This window comes from Bufo bufo, chromosome 5 (assembly GCF_905171765.1).
Source record: "Bufo bufo chromosome 5, aBufBuf1.1, whole genome shotgun sequence".
NCBI classification, from domain to species: Eukaryota; Metazoa; Chordata; class Amphibia; order Anura; family Bufonidae; genus Bufo; species Bufo bufo.
This window is the reverse complement of record NC_053393.1, coordinates 515,609,262-515,626,718: the sequence shown is the minus strand read 5'-3', so window position 1 is coordinate 515,626,718 and position 17,457 is coordinate 515,609,262. Positions and strand designations below refer to the sequence as shown.

Sequence of the window (17,457 nt, the reverse complement as noted above, 5' to 3'; positions counted from 1 at the left end):
CACGCCAAACGCTGATAATAATTTCCTGTTTCTAAAAGGGCATCTGTCAGCAGTTTTGTACCTATGACACCAGCTGACCTGTTACATGTGCACTTGGCAGCTGACGGCATCTGTGTTGGTCCCATGTTCATATGAGAAAAACAAAGTTTTAGTATATGCAAATGAGCCTCTAGGAGCAACGGGGGCGTTGCCGTTACACCTAGAGGCTCAGCTTTTTCTGCCACTGCCGCGCCCTTTCCAGACCTCCCAAACAGTGATCAAAAAGTTGTACATGCCCCAAAATGGTATCAATGAAAAGTACAGATCGCCCTGCAAAAAAATAAGTCTTCACACAGCTCCACACGCATAAATACAAAAAAGTTATAGGGGTCAGAATATGGAGACTAAAATAAAAATAAAAGGTTTTTTTTAACGTTTTTATTTTTTTTCTAGTGTAAAAACGCAATAAAAAAAAATATACATATGTGGTATTGCTGGATTCGTACTGACCGGGAGAATGAAAGTAAATGGTCAGTTTTTCCAATTTCACCCCATTTATTTTTTTCAACCCATCACATTGTATGCGACCGTTATTAGTGCCATTAGAGAGGGCATCTTGTCTCGTAAAAAAACAAGCCATCATACGGCTACATGAACAGAAAAATAAAATCTGTAGATCTAAGTGCCCTGGCAAATTTTTACTTTTCATTGGATGTACGCTTTATCGAACTGGCTGCTCCGCCACGACCCTCCCGACCAGACAGAACAGTGCAGGGATTTGTTGGGGGACACGTAAAGAAGTGAATTTAAATGGTATAATAGATTCGTCCTGTATTAACATCCGTCTGCTGCGTCCGGAACATCTGCCGCATACGCTGGGATATGTCGTCAATACAAAAGACTGGACTACAGTGTAATTAAGACGAGCAGTAACGTGCACAGACACAAATTATACATAAAACGTCTCACTAACCTTGGACCAATGGCTGGAATTAATAAGAGGTCATTAAGCTGAGGATGTTGATGAATTGGGACGATGACGCCGGGGAACTGCTGTAAAGTAAGATTACAAATATCACTAAGAGGGCACAAAACCAGCCTGAAGAATAGCGCATGGCTCATAGAAAGGAACGCAAGCGGTCTCCTGTAAGAACGCCACCTTAAAAAGTAGTAATCGTAACACATCTCCTTTTTTTTCTAATCTGTTTTTATTTTCTGATTACAGATTTTTATATTCTATTTCCCGAACAGGATGATGGGGGCGGCCATCTTACCTGAGCTTACCTGTTCTTAACAGCATTTAGAAAGCATTAAAGGGGTTTTCTGGCCAGACATATTGATGCCCTATCGTCAGGATAAATCATCAACATCTGAGTGGTAGGGGTCCGACACCTGGCACCGGCGGTGCTTCCTGTTCGTTATGCTCCACTTCGTCTCGGAAGTGCAGTGTAATGATGAGTACTGGTGCTTGTAATTACACTACGCCGCCGCTGCAATGGAGAGGACGCACAGTGTAAAGACCAGGTGGAGGCACTCGCACGGAGCCTCGTCTTCTCCACAAATAGCTGATCGGCTGGGGTGCTGGGCGTCGGACGCCGGCCGATCAAATATTGATGACCTAAACTCACCGGTATGGATCCCCATGCATTATATTTACAAAACCCAACACATTTTTCGTTTTTTTGTTGTGGAAGACTAAAAGAAGTAGAATTAGATATGAAACCCTGCAAAGAAACAAAGAATCGGGTCTAGCAATGCTCAACCCTTTATTATATTTTCTCGCAGCCCAACTGCAGCATTTTAAAGGATGGAACACGGCTGGAGGAGCGGGAAGAAATGGCAGATTAGTTGAATGGGCATCGGGACGCTCTCCGCCCCTGGAAGGGGGAGTGGATCCAAGATTAGGATCTGCCCCAACTTTGGTGCTAATGAGGAAAGTGTGGGCTATGGCTAGCCTGCTTCTTGGGGGTCTCAGGACTTCTAAATATGTCTCCCATATGGAACAACCCTGCCTTACCAGAACTTTCCCAACTGAAGGGATTCGCCCTATGGGAAAGGAAATGGATTTGGAACATTGGACAATCGTACTCCCAGGACCTCCTGAAGCAATTTCAGCAACTGTGCTCTGAGTTCGGTCTACCCTCCCGTCATTTCTATAAGTACTTACAGATCAGACACGGCATTAGATACCCAATCCTAAACACTATCGCTGCAATATACATCCAATCAGGAGCTTGACTCTGAGGTGGCGGTAGGATCTGCAAGGGGAGCTATCTCGAGAATTTATCAATCATTGCACGTGGAGTTTCTGAAGGCCTTTCCTCTAAGGGTAAAGGCACAATGGGAAAACGATGTTGGGAGTATTACTGATACTCAATGGGAGGAGACGCTGGCCTTGACCCCGAGCCTATCCCTGAGTGAAGCTGCTAGATTGTCCCAGCCGTTAAAACCCCGCTATTCCTGTTTAAGATTGGATATAGAGAGTATAGAGAGACTCCTGTTGTCGGAGGCTGATCTGTTACATATACTATGGAGCGGCTGTGCATTAAGAGAATATCGGAGTGAGGTCATACAGCTAATCAATAAAGTGTGTAATGCAGAATTCCCTCTTGATCCTAATATGCGCCTACGCGGCATTATTGAATCTGATCAACTACAGACGCCTATTATATATAGGAATAAAAGGGATGTTGTACCAGGCACGTAAAACACTGGACACAACCACTGCCTTGTGTTATAGCAGAGTACATAGCAAGACTGAATGTTGTTATAAGACTGGAAAGGGAGGGGGGTCTATCTCAAGCGAAACCGACCCTCGAAATTTGAGGGTCCTGGATTATCACTTACTAGGGGACTCATGCATCCATAAGTATGATGCTTCCCTAGAGTTATGATATTGTGGTGTATACCTAAATCTAACTAAGGATGTGTGCTGATGATTGGGCCTTGCTGCTGACACATTTCAGGGGACTACCTCTTGAAGCTCATCAGGAGAATGCCAAGAGTGTGCAAAGCAGTAATCAAAGCAAAATGTGGCTACTTTGAAGAACCTAGAATATGACATATTTTCAGTTGTTTCACACTTGTTTGTTATGTGTATAATTCCACATGTGTTAATTCATAGTTTTGATGCCTTCATAGTCATGAAAATAAAGAAAACTCTTTGAATGAGAAGGTGTGTCCAAACTTTTGGTCTGTACTGTACGTCAAACGGAGGCATAAAATGTGATGTGAACTCACCTTTAGTGGCCAGCGTGAAAACCGCAGGATTTTATGTTTTTTGTTTAAATATAGACAGTGACATGGAAGATGAAAAATAACATCATCAAAAATTCTTTAAATGTGATTTAAACAATAGGTCGTTCTCTGATGACACATTTTCTTTAATGGAGTTATCTGGAAATTTGATATTGATGATCTATCCTCAGGGTAGGTCATCAATATCAGATGGGTGGGGGTCTGACTCCCGGCATCCCTGATGAGCTCTTAGGCGTCTTCCTAGACCATGTGATGTCACCGTACATCAGTCACATGGCCTGGATGCAGCTCAGTCCCATTCAAGCTGTGAAGAGACCGCAGCGTTCACCAGGCAGCTGATGGACCCCCGCCGATCTGATATGGATGACCTATCCTGGAGGACAGCTCATCAATATCAAATTCCTGGATAACCCCTTCAAGCTATGAGATTGGAGAAGTAGAAGTACCCTGCCCAGAGCACAGTAACCTAGCTGCACTGCATGGGATAGCTGCGGACTGCGGGTACTGGATTCGTTGCAGACGGTGGGCGCTTTTATTAGTCAGGGTTTCTGAATGTTTTAACCCTTGTGTTCGACCTAGAAAACAGACAAATAAAAAGCTGTCAAAATGAAGGCAGCTCTGTGGGGAGCGTGACTGCACAATGCGACTTATCCTTCGCACTTTCAAGTCATCTCTTTAATTGATTCTGGAACATGGAGAGGGGTCGCCCAGCTCATTACAGGGACATGTTCACTGACAAGCACACGGACCCCCTCCCAAAGTGAGAAGAAAACAGATCGGTCAGGCCTAGAAGACATCATTCATGCCCTTGTTTAAATCAAGTTTTTATGTTAAAGAGGACCTTTCATCGGTCCAAACATTGTGAACTAAGTATCATGATCTGTACAGCGGCGCCCAGGGATCTCACTGCACTTACTATTATCCCTGGGCGCCGCTCCGTTCTCCCGTTATGCCCTCCGGTATGTTCGGGGACTTAGTTATACTGGGCGGAGTCTGCCCTTGTTCTCCTGGGCGTCTCCTTCTCCTAGGCTGTAGCGCTGGCCAATCGCAGCGCAGAGCTCACAGCCTGGGAGGTTTTTTTCTCCTAGGCTGTGAGCTCTGCGATGCGATTGGCCAGCGCTACAGCCTAGGAGGAGGAGACGCCCGCAGAACAATGGCAGTCTCCGCCTACTATAACCAAGTCTCCTAAGTCTCCGCCTACTATAACCAAGTCCCCGAACATACCGGAGGACATAACGGGAGAACGGAGCGGCGCCCAGGGATAATAGTAAGTGCAGTGAGATCCCTGGGCGCCGCTGTACAGATCATGACACTTAGTTTACAATGTTTGGACCGATGAAAGGTCCTCTTTAACATATTTTATTTTTTCCAAATTTTTTGGATGATGTTATATTTCATTTTCTATGACACTATATTAATCAAACTATCTAAAAATCCTAAAATCCTGCAGTTTTTGCACTGGCCACTAAGACAAGACTAATAATAGGCTCCATTTCCTGGTCTGTTCAGATCACTTTTCAGCAGTCATCTCATTATCATAGGCGAGATTAGAATAACAGATATTCAGGGGTGCACCCACTAATGAGGCCAGGTGAGGCGATCTCCTCAGGCAGCACCAGGTAGGGGCAAGAGGGGGGCAGCGGAAGAGCCATGGGCTGAAGGGAAGGGGTTAGGTTAAGAAATTTGCATTGAGAAGGGGGGCGCCGTATCAGTTTTCGCTTCAGGCAGCAGAAAGGCTAGGTGCACCCCTGCAGATATTAGACAGGCAGATAAATAGATAGATATATTTCCAAAAAAATGAGGCAGCACTCCAAATCAAAGTGAAAGGTGATGACCCGAATTATTCCCAGGCAACGTTTCAGCCCACTTAATGAGGCATTTGTCAAGCTTTTGGAAATATTGTACAGTGGAATGGTTGCCTACCTTCCCTGAGGATTTTCACCCGATTTACTTTTTTCTAACTGTGCTGCTGTTGTATTTTTGTTTTATAGATAGATAGATAGATAGATATGAGATCCGATAGACAGATATAGATATGCGATAAACAGGTACAAACTAGATACGTAGAAAGACAGAGATACAGTAGATATATAATTATCTCAGCTTATGTAGTCCCTTGTGACCTCTTAACAGGTCACAGAGCATGCCTAGAAAACTCTCCTATAGAAGTCAATAAGGTCCCCTCCTGACCATGTGGCTGCCGTAAAGGTCAGGTAAGATGGCCGCCCCCATAATCAGGTTCAGCAAATAGAATAGAAAAAAATAAATCTACAATTACAAAATAAAAACAGATTTGAAAAAAGGATACATGTCCCTATCTGGTTGTAACTGGCAGAAAAATGTTTTTGGTGAAACACGCCCTTTAAGACACCATAGGACTCAGTTCAGATGTATAAGCTTGCCCCTACACATTACTTGAGATTAAACATGCCCAGAGTAGAACACGCCCCCACTAGTAGTCACAGAATGCCCCCCCTCTCTCCCAAGTAGTTTCAGCAGAACATGCCCCCACTAGTAGTCACAGAATGCCCCCTTCTCTCCCAGGCAGTCACAGCAGAGCACACCCCGCAATAAATAGTTACAGAATGCCCCCTTTCTCTCCCAAGTAGTCACAGCAGAGCACGCCCCACAATAGTAGTCACAGCATTTACCCCCCTTCTCTCCCAAGCAGTCACAGCAGAGCTTCCAAATGCAAACTCAGCAGTGCCCTGGCCTCGTTCTGCAATGGTAAGGAGAGCCTGTATCACGGCCTTTCCACAACACGTCACCCATACAGATTTCACGGCTTCTATCTAGAAGACGTGTCTAATTTGTGGATAACAGCAACAGGCCACTGATTTCAATGGGTTCCCTGCACATCTTCAGAGGACTATGCAAGGACTGTCCAAACCAGACAACTCTGCAATATCTGAGCTTGAACACCAACCTGTGCTCCGAGGCGCCCGTCCTGTGGGCAGTCATACATCAGGACTTTCTGGTTTCATTCTGCTGAAGACGTCCCAGGACACCTTTGTATGAAATCTTCAGTTCCTTGCCGATCAGCCATTTCAAAGACAGCGTGCTGACCCGAGAAAGCGATTGATGCCGGTGGCATTTAGACAGGTCAGTAAGTGAAATTTCTGATGGTCAGTGAGCTCGGACCCCCCCATCGATTTCCAAAACTATGAACATGTTGGTCTAATTTTTTTGGCTGATTGGAGGTGGCACTGAGCCCTGTCCCTCAGGTGCCCATCCGTTTCCAGCCAAAACACCTTTTTATCTCCTACTGATGTACAGGTTTCATCCCGTACTCTGACCACCTGTGCTGCCTATCCTCATCTGGCCTTCTTTCTTTTACTCTTTTCTAGTCCCACCACCCTGGCACTTCTCTGTTCTCACTTTATATTTTGAGAGCTCTCAAAATATATTGGAGTAACCCCCATTATTATTTTTTGTTTCTTTCATTGCTAATGGACTGTAAGGGGAATACACCCACATCGGTCAGGGGACCTGTGGCTGCCTCGGGGTGGATGTCCCTTCACCATGATCTAAACGACCTTACAACTAGAATCCAACGTGAAGTTGGTTATCTCCTATCCACCAAAAAGTTGAGCCAGCTATCAATAATACCAGAAGGTACTTGGCCATCTGTCCACCTGGAAAGAAAACGATGAAAATATCACTACAATTGAAGCTAACATCATAGACCTTACTAAGGAGTTCCTGCATAATGAAATTGATGGTATTTTCTATCCATCTATCTATCTTTGGGGATGATCCCCCAGGGTTTAAGATCTTCACTAAAGCCTACTTTTTGCAACAACATGGAATTTACAACAAACTGACTTGATATATCAGTGACAAATGCTCGAGTGAACTGATGAAGATCCTTATTTCTAAACGTCAACTTATCTCGTCGAACCTGACTCTCAAATTAAAAAGCTATATGTATCTTAAAAATTGCTTCCCTCACCCAGCACTTTCGTTTAAACAAAAAATCCAAACCGAAAGATGATTAAAGACCAACAAACACCCCCCCCCTGTCCACTATTACGAACGATCCTGAAGTTAAGAAATTACGAGAAAGAGATCTGGGTATTTTCAACCTGTCCAAACACATAAAACAAAATGAAATGACCCTACTTAGCAAAGGACTTTCATTCTGTCCCACCAACGAACCAGGACTCTGAATTATTTGTTGACCTAAATCAATATATACGTAAATTGACTCTCAAACGTTATTTTATATATCAAACATCCAGGTCCAAAAATAATCCTCCACCATTGCCCAGTACCTTATCCCAACACCAACCGGAACTAGATACCCAAGAGCTATCAGGACCAACCCCTATTCGATCCCAACTTAGAAATAAATCATCCTTTTACCCCATCGAAAGTAGGGGCCCACACACTGAAAGTTATTATAATATGGTGATGAATGATCTAAAAGAAGCTTTCGCGGGTTATAGTACCACCAGAAAAAGGTCTATGAAGAGATTACACATCAAGCCCAATCTTACTATAGAGGGAAAAATAGCTTTGAAAAACCTTACCCAAAATAAAAACATTGTAATTAAAGGGAACCTGTCACCTCAAAAACGCATATAAAACCGCCAGCATTACCGTATAGTAGCCCCCAGTCTGTTCATAATCATATGTTTGATCCGGTAGTCTGATGCTCAATAGCTTAAAAAAAAAACTATATTTTGAGCGCCATCAGCGCTATCTTGCCGGTCAGCTTCAAGTCAAGGTAAGAACGCCCCCTAACCGTCCCCTCTCTTGTTTGATTGACAGCCAGAAGTCTCACGCATGCGTGGTGCACCACTGAAAGCCGGCTAACAGCGGCAGCCGGAGACGGGATCGCGCCTTACCAAGGAGCGCACCACACATGCGTGAGACTTCTGGCTGTCAATTAAACAAGAGAGGGGACGGTTAGGGGGCGTTCTTACCTTGACTTGAAGCTGACCGGCAAGATAGCGCTTAAAATATAGTTTTTTTAAGCTATTGAGCATCAGACTACCGGATCAAACATATGATTATGAACAGACTGGGGGCTACTATACGGTAATGCTGGCGGTTTTATATGCGTTTTTGAGGTGACAGGTTCCCTTTAAAAGTGCAGATAAGGGGGGGGGGGGATGTAGTGATCATGGATTCCGATTATTATCTAGCTCAATCACAGAGAATACTCTCAGAGCAAGAATTTTATCGAATCATTATTGAGGACCCCACTCCTCTCTGAACTGGTAGAGGCGGGTTTTCAGATAGGTATTATAGATAAAAAAAGAAAGAGAATTCCGGACAGTGTTACATCCATCCATTTCACGCTTTTACTTCCTGCCTAGGATTCACAAATCCCTGACCCGACCACCTGGGAGACCTATTATTTCTGGTATTAACTGTTTAACATCCAATCTTTCAGCATACTTCGACTTTCACTAAGGGTCCCTTCACACGTCCGTAGTGTATTGCGGATCTGCAATACACCCGGCCGGTACCCCCCATAGAACTGCCTATTCTTGTCCGCAATTGCCGACAAGAATAGGACATGTTCTATTTTTTTCCGGAGCCGCGGACCGGAAGATCGTGGGCGCGCTCTGGAAATGCGGATAGCACACTGTGTGCTCTCCGCATCCATTCCTGCCCCATAGAGAATTAATGGGTCCGCACCCGTTCCGCGGACGTGTGAATGGACTCTTACAAAGATATGTCCCAAAATGTCCTTCTAACCTTATGTATTTCTTCACTAAGAAGCTGTTTTGCGTTTTCCACAGAGGTCCGTCTCGTATTTACACGGATGGTGGTAAAAGATGGCGGATGGGACAAATGATTCTGCAGACGCACAAATTTCTTCTCTGCTTCTTCTTGCCCCAATGTGGCCACAAGCTGTAAGACAGGTTAAAGAAAATAAAGGGTCTACGTTTTAAAACACTATGTGAAAGTAACTGCCGGAGTAGAAAAAAACTTTAAAAATACATCTTATGTGTGGCTAAACCACAAGGGGTCGTCTCACTTCAGCAGATGGAAGTTATCAAGTAGAGAAAGTTAGTACAAGGCACTTACTAATGTATTGTGATTGTCCATATTGTCTCCTTTGCTGGCTTCATTCATTTTTCCGTCACATTATACACTGCTTGTTTCCATGGTTACGACCACCCTGCAATCTTACAGCGGTGGTCGTGCTTGCCTATGCGCGCTCTCGCAGTCTTGGCCACCAGAGAGGCTGACACTTGTTGCTATAGTGTGCACGACCACCACTGCTGGATTGCAGGGTGGTCGTAACCATGGAAATGAGCAGTGTATAAAATGAATCCAGCCAGAAAAGGAGGAAATATGGACAATCACAACACATTAGTAAGTGCCTTGTATTAATTTTCTCTGCATGATAAATGTCACTTGATGAAGTGAGACAACCCCTTTAGGGTCCATTCACACGTCTGTAATGTGTTTTGTGGATCCGTGGATCCGCAAAACACGAACACGGCAATGTGCGTTCCGCATTTTGCGGACCGCATATCGCCGGCACTAATAGAATATGCCTATTCTTGTCCGCAATTGCGGACAAGAATAGGACATGTTCTATTTTTTTCGGGAACGGAATTGCGGACCCGGAGGTGCACATCGTGCTGCCCCATAGAAATGAATGGGTCCGCAATTCTGTTCCGCAAAATGCGGCATGAAATTGCGGACGTGTGAATGGACCCTTAATCGTCATCAGGCTAGGCAGAGGATATTGGGATCCTTTAGGAACATATACCAGATCCTGAATGTTCCATGTCCACTAATATGGAGAACTATATTGTTCCTAGGTCTCCATAAGATCATTGGTTGCAGCTGCCGTCTGCCCCAGTCTTGACTCACAGTAGGGCAATACCTAGTCCGGAGCGATTCAACTATCAAATCTGCAATAAAATCAATGTGCAAGTGGAAGCAGATTTAAAGGGGTTATCCCATGACTAATGTAAAAAATTAAAATCAGACATCATATAGTACATCCTATATATACAGTGGATATAAAAAGTCTACACACCCCTGTTAAAATGTCAGGTTTCTGTGCTGTAAAAAAATGAGACAAAGATAAATCATTTCAGAACTTTTCCCACCTTTAATGTGACCTATAAACTGCACCACTCAATTGAAAAACAAACTGAAATCTTTTAGGTGGAGGGAAGAAAACAAAACAAAAAACTAAAATAATGTGGTTGCATAAGTGTGCACACCCTCTTCTAACTGGGGATGTAGCTGTGTTCAGAATTAAGCAATTACATTCAAAGTCCTGTTAAATAGGAGTCAGCATACACCTGCCATCATGTAAAGGGAACCTGGCACCAGTTTTATGGTGTCCTAACTAAGGGCAACATAAATAAGTGACTGATTCTCTTAGCACAATGCTGGGTCACTTTCTTTAATTGACCCAGTCAATCTGCCAACATCTTGTATTGAAAAGCTCCAGCTCATAATGAGGAGTCCTGAATATTCATGAGCTCCTGACTCTTCCCGCCCACCTGCTGCTGATTGACAGTTATTTTCCATATGAATCAGCAGGTGGAAAGGGGAGTGGCTTTAGCTGTTAATTAAATAAACGCTGGACTAAATGACATCACGATGGACTCAAATCAGCTCATTAGCGGCATGTGGCATCTTTGTGTGTATATTATGAGGTAACCATCTGTCACACCAGTAAGTGAATACATCTAAGGCACTTTTTAGTAGTTAATGATTGTATATAATTAGTTAGATTATAATCAAATATCCACATGACAGGTTCCCTTTAAAGTGCCTCTGATTAACCCCAAATAAAGTTCAGCTGCTCTAGTTTGTCTTTCCTGAAATTTTCTTAGTCGCATCCCACAGCAAAAGCCATGGTCCACAGAGAGCTTCCAAAGCATCAGAGGGATCTCATTGTTATAAGGTATCAGTCAGGAGAAGGGTACAAAAGAATTTCCAAGGCATTAGATATACCATGGAACACAGTGAAGACAGTCATCATCAAGTGGAGAAAATATGGCACAACAGTGACATTACCAAGAACTGGACGTCCCTCCAAAATTGATGAAAAGACGAGAAGAAAACTGGTCTGGGAGGCTATCAAGAGGCCTACAGCAACATTAAAGGAGCTGCAGGAATAACTGGCAAGTACTGGCTGTGTGGTACACGTGACAACAATCTCCCGTATTTTTCATATGTCTGGGCTATGGGGTAGAGTGGCAAGACGAAAGCCTTTTCTTACGAAGAAAAACATCCAAGCCAGGCTACATTTTGCAAAAACACATCTGAAGTCTCCCAAAAGCATGTGGGAAAAGGTGTTATGGTCTGATGAAACCAAGGTTGAACTTTTTGGCCATAATTCCAAAAGATATGTTTGGCGCAAAAACAACACTGCACATCACCAAAAGAACACCATACCCACAGTGAAGCATGGAGGTGGCAGCATCATGCCAAGGGGCTGTTTTTCTTCAGCTGGAACTGGGGCCTTAGTTAAGCTAGAGGGAATTATGAACAGTTCCAAATACCAGTCCATATTGGCACAAAACCTTCAGTCTTCTGCTAGAAAGCTGAACATGAAGAAGAACTTTATCTTTCAGCATGACAACGACCCAAAGCATACATCCAAATCAACAAAGGAATGACTTCACCAGAAGAAGATTAAAGTTTTGGAATGGCCCAGCCAGAGCCCAGACCTGAATCCGATTGGAAATCTGTGGGGTGATCTGAAGAGGGCTGTGCACAGGAGATGCCCTCGCAATCTGACAGATTTGGAGTGTTTTTGCAAAGAAGAGTGGGCAAATCTTGCCAAGTCAAAATGTGCCATGCTGATAGACTCCTACCCAAAAAGACTGAGTGCTGTAATAAAATCAAAAGGTGCTTTAACAAAGTTTTAGTTTAAGGGTGTGCACACTTATGCAATCATATTATTTTATTTTTATTTTTTTTCTTCCCTCTACCTAAAATATTTCATTTTCTTTTTTTAATTGAGTTGTACAGTTTATAGGTCACATTAAAGGTGGAAAAAGTTCTGAAAGGATTTATCTTTTTCTCATTATTTTTTTTTACATCACAGAAACCTGACATTTTAACAGGGGTGTGTAGACTTTTTATATCCACTGTATTTATCCCGCTGGTGTAGTTTTAAAGGGGTATTCTCATCTCTGGCATTTACGACATACTAGAAAAAGTCCCTGGCGCTGCCCGAACATGAAGTGTTGTTCTGTCTGTGTGTTTATTGGATTTGCTCCAAGGTTGTCCAGGAGGCCAATCCCTGCCCTTTTTATTTTTTTAACAAGGAAATCACTAGTAGCCCTATATACACACACTGTTTATTTTATTTTTAACTGTCCCCATAACAGCGACCTCCAGAGCACCCGACCCCCTTAACAGTTACCTCTACAGCACCATGCCCCCTTAACAGCGACTTCCACAGCACCCTGCCCCCTTAACTGTGACCTCCACAGTGCCCGCCCCTTAGCAGTGACCTCCCCAGCACCCTGCCCCCTTAACAGTGACCTCCACAGCACCCTGCCCCCTTAATAGTGACCTCCACAGAGCCCCGACCCATTAATAGTAACCTCCACGGTGCCTCGCCCCCTTAACACTGATCTCCACAGCACCCTGCCCCCTTAATAGTGAAGCCGACCTATAACAGTGAATAAAAAATGGCTGAGTTGTTATGGAAACCTGGTGTAAAACTGTGTGTATGTGGAGACTAAGGGCCTGCGAGCTTCCATTGGCCAATAAGAGTCATGTGACCGTGTGTATGGTAGTTAGGCTATGAGTGAAGGACCTGCGAGTTTCTATTGGCCAATAAGGGTCATGTGACCGTGTGTATGGTAGTTAGGATATGAGTGAAGGACCTGCGAGCTTCTATTGGCTAATACATTTCATGGGAATATCTCAAGGACATTAGGTCCTAGAGCGCTGAGAACCTTCCCGGACACCTGAAGTACCTATGTGCCAAATGTGGTGTCCGACTGTTCAGGCCTTTGGATGCCAATAGAGGACAGACAGACATTGATTTTTATAACATAGATTCACAGGATGGCATGAGACCCGTACTTATAGCATAGCCTGTGGATTGGAATACCCCTTTAATTACACAGAGGGGGAGATTTATCCAAACTGGTGTAAAGTAGGACTGGCTCAGTTGTCCACAGCAACCAATCAGATTCCACCTTTCATTTTTCCCAGCTGCTTGCTAGGGGCACCTAAGCCAATTCTCCTTTACACCCGTTTGGATAAACCCCCCCCCCCCCCCAGAAGCGCCACGTTGGACCACTTTTTTGGCACAGACACATTAGTATGCCGCTGCTCACCTCGGGGTTGAGATACACATTACGCAGGTAATCCGCGACCTCCTCTCTTAGGCGTATCTTTGGGAAGAAGGACATTTTACGCCGGAGATGTCAGTAACTTCTGGAAGGAAGAAGAAGGCGGCCATCAGTCACACCGCACGATACAACAATACGCGGATCACTTTCATAGACCGGAGACGGACGTTTTTAGGACCACATAAGGTGGTCTCTCACGGGGAGAGAACATATGGATGTCACAGATCAGGGACCCCCGTCCACAGGCTCTCCTTCTGGCGGACAACGCATCCCATTCATTATCTTCAAATGAATAGCCGCCATGTAACGCGTCATTTCTCCTGCGTCCGTGAACGTGAGCCTCTGGACTACGCTTTCCTCTTGTACGTGATTTTGTGCAAATTTGGATATCGTTATGCGAACTGCATATAACAGAGCAATTACATAAGGTCTTGTTCACATTGGATGTGTACAGTCCACATTTTCCATGGGAGCGCGCGTACCCATTGATTTTAATGTTTGTTCACATATCAGTGGTTTGACATTGATCGTGGGTCAGTGGAAAAATCACGGGAGCATGAGGACCCAACGTGCCCACTGAAGTCTATGGGTCCGTGAAAATACGCTGACACGACACGGATGGCATCCCTGTCTGGTCAGCTTTTCAGGGACCACAGGTAGGAGATGCTCTGGAAATTAATTTTCAGCTGAGCAGCTTCCGTAGAATAGGGATGACACCCGGACCAAACGCAGGTTCTTCACAGATGGATTTTCCAAAGATGTCAAGGCCTCGTTCACATTTCCGTGTCTGATGTCTATCGAAAATTGTGTTTTATCCGTGTGTCCGTTTTTTGCCCTCCGTGTGTCATTCTCATTCCAGGGCTTCTTCTAGGCTGAAAATGAATTTCTAGAGAATCTCCTACCTATGGTCCCTGAATAACTGACCAAACACGGATGGCGCTCGTGTTGTCAGTGGTTTTTCACAGACCCATAGACTTCAATGGGCGTGTTTGGTCCACTGAACCACGGTGAATAGAAAACTACTGATGTGTGAGCAAACACATTAAAATCAATAGGTACGTGCGCTGTGGGGTATTCAGACAGCACACATCCGTGATTCACTGAGGTGTGAACGAGGACTAATACTGTCTGCAATTTTAAAATGGTTTTCCAAGATTTTCATACTGATGACCTATCTTCAGGATAGGTCATCAGTATCTAATCGGTGAGGGTCCGACTCCCGGGACCCCCGCCAATCAGCTGTTTGAGAAAACACCTGTGAGCGCCGCGGCTTTCTCTGGGCTCACCAAGTACAGCGCCATACATTGTATAGTGGCTGTGCTTGGTATTGCGCTCAGCCTCATTCCCTTGAATGGGTCTGAACTGCTCCTAGGCCACGTGACCGATGAACGTGACGTCGATGGCCTCCTAGGGAAAGCAGAGAGTAGGCCGCTCTGCTCAGATAAACAGCTGATCGGCGGGGGTCCCGGGGGTCAGACCTCCACCAGTATAAAAATCTCGGAAAACCCCTTTAATACAACCCATAGCATATGAGCGCAGTATACGATAAATTATGCGTTATTATTGCACTAGCATGATCGTCGTGTGCAGCAACTCCATATGTACGGCGGTCGTCTTCCTTAGGGCACTTTCACACTAGCGTTATTCTTTTCCGGCATGGAGTTCCGTCCTAGGGGCTCAATACCGGAAAAGAACTGATCAGTTTTATCCTAATGCATTCTGAATGGAGAGTAATCCGTTCAGGATGTCTTCAGTTCAGTCTTTTTGACTGATCAGGACGGAGATAATACCGCAGCATGCTGCGGGTTTTATCTCCGTCCAAAATTCCGGAACACTTGCCGGCATTTTTTCCGATTGAAATGCATTAATGCCGGATCCGGCCCCGAGTGTTCCGGCAAAACGAATCCGGCATTACGGTCTGCACATGCTCAAACCGCATAAAATGTGAAAAAAAAAAAATGCCGGATCCGTTTTTCCGGAGAGACGGATCCGGCATTTCAATGCATTTGTCATACGGATCAGGATCCTGACAAATGCCACCAGTTTGCATACGTTCCGGTGACTGAACTGCCTGCCGGAATCCTCTGCCGCAAGTGTGAAAGTAGCCTAAAGGATCCATAGTAATTGAACCTTTCAGGCTCGGTACCTAAGGAGGGGCGTGCTAGCTGTCCCCAAGAGCTGTCCTCTTCTATCACATCCCATTACCTCCGGCACTCCAGCTGTTGTAATACTACAACTCCCAGCATGCTCCTTTGCTTGGCTGCTTTCAGAGCCTCCATATAAGTAAACAGGAGCATGCTGGAAGTTGTAGTTTCCTGTCTAGTCGTGGTCGGATACAGGATCAGGAAGTCAGTGTCGGATTGGGCGGATCTCCATTTCAGGGCTGTGGGAAAGGTGACAACCTCTGTAGAAGCTGTAACGGCGGTCCTCCTGGTTGTCACTCACCTTAAGGGGCTCGTTCACGCAACCGTGTGAGGCCCGTGCCCATATTGCGGACCGCATTTGCGTATCCGCAATACACGGGTCCCGTTCCGTGGCCATTCTGCATCACGGATGCGGAGCCATTCATTTCAATGGGTCTGCAAATCCGGAGATGCGGAACGGAACACTACGGCGTGCTTTCTGAGCTTCCGTTCCGTGCTTCCGCACCGCAAAAAGATAGAGCCTTCTCTATCTTTTTGCGGAACGGAGGGATCGCGGACCCATTCAAGTGAATGGGGCCGCGATCCCTATACGGCTGCCACACGGCAGGTGCCCGTGCTTAGCTAACCGCAATTTGCGGTCCACAGCACGGGCTTCGCACGGTCGTGTGAACAAGCCCTAAAGCTTATTTGTAGGCTGTATCTGATTTTTTCGTCCTGAAAAAAAAGGACACCACTGTCCAATATGTCTTTGTCGCCTTCTGTGCTGCCATTTTTACATTTGTATTTCTCGTGTAGGAAACAAACTGAAGGACATCCTGGTTTCACTTTTTCCCGTTGCTTAGTAACAGATGTGAAAAACCGGATATCACACGTCGGCTTCCATGTGGATTCTGCTTTTATTTCTCACTTTCCTAGACTGATGGGGTCATTTATCAAACTGGTGTAAAGTAGAACTGGCTCAGTTGCCCCTAGCAACCAATCAGATTCCACCTTTCATTTTCCAAAGGAGCTGTCCAAAATGAAAGGTGGAATCTGATTGGTTGCTATGGGCAACTAAGCCAGTTCCATTTTACACCAGTTTGGTAAAAGGCCCCTTGAGTTTTTAATATCAGGCACATGTCTGCCCCTGTCTGAATAAGCCCTTATGCAGAGTTATATACAGGGCTGCTGCCAGCACTACTCTGCCCTGTGGAACTACAAGGCCCAGGCTGACCAATGGAGAAAGATCTGATTTGCAGTTTCCTAAAGGGAAGCCAGCAGAGACATAGAAAGCGTCCACAGGGAAGAAGAGCTTCTGTCACCCTCCCCTCCATAGAAGCAGAGATACCTGGCTACGGAAACCGGTGTGGGTCAAACATCCGTGACAGCGAATCTTCTCAGTGTGCCATCCAGTCCTCAGCCGCCTGTACAAAGTACACGTGCCTCTTCTTGGCCAACATTTAATACAAAAAAAAAAAACAAGACTATTGGATAAAAGAAATGTCTTCACTTCATGACACATAGTATCCTGGGGCGGCCATGTTTATGAAGACCAATCTCTCCTGCCCAGGGAAAGGAGGCAGATCCAGTCCAAACTGTGAGGCGAGGAGAAAAATGAATTATAATGGGCGAGAAACAAGCACGTATCTATCACCGCTTATACCGAATGAATTCCCTGGGAGATTCTGATTTTCCCCCTAGTGTTCAAACTGCATGAGAAGCTTTGGCAGCCATCTTTGATGTGGTCAGTAACTATAACCCATCTATGTTCCTACCCTACATACTCGGAACTA

At 45.0% G+C, this 17,457-nt stretch overlaps 1 protein-coding gene across 2 annotated transcripts in view; it reads right to left on the bottom strand.

The window, feature by feature from the left end:
* Positions 1 to 17,319, bottom strand: part of NSUN6 (NOP2/Sun RNA methyltransferase 6) — a 43,672-nt gene extending 26,353 nt beyond the window's left edge. The window contains exons 1-4 of one of the 2 annotated variants that reach the window (XM_040434488.1): positions 17,013 to 17,319; positions 13,527 to 13,626; positions 8,947 to 9,102; positions 953 to 1,032 (exon numbers count right to left, since the gene is read on the bottom strand). In XM_040434488.1, the coding sequence (XP_040290422.1) occupies positions 953 to 1,032; positions 8,947 to 9,102; positions 13,527 to 13,601 (311 nt within the window). In that variant the 5' untranslated portion in view covers positions 13,602 to 13,626; positions 17,013 to 17,319. The remainder of the gene's footprint in view (positions 1 to 952; positions 1,033 to 8,946; positions 9,103 to 13,526; positions 13,627 to 17,012) is intronic. The other variant, XM_040434489.1, reaches the window with a different exon arrangement.
* Between the last annotated feature and the right edge of the window lie 138 nt (positions 17,320 to 17,457).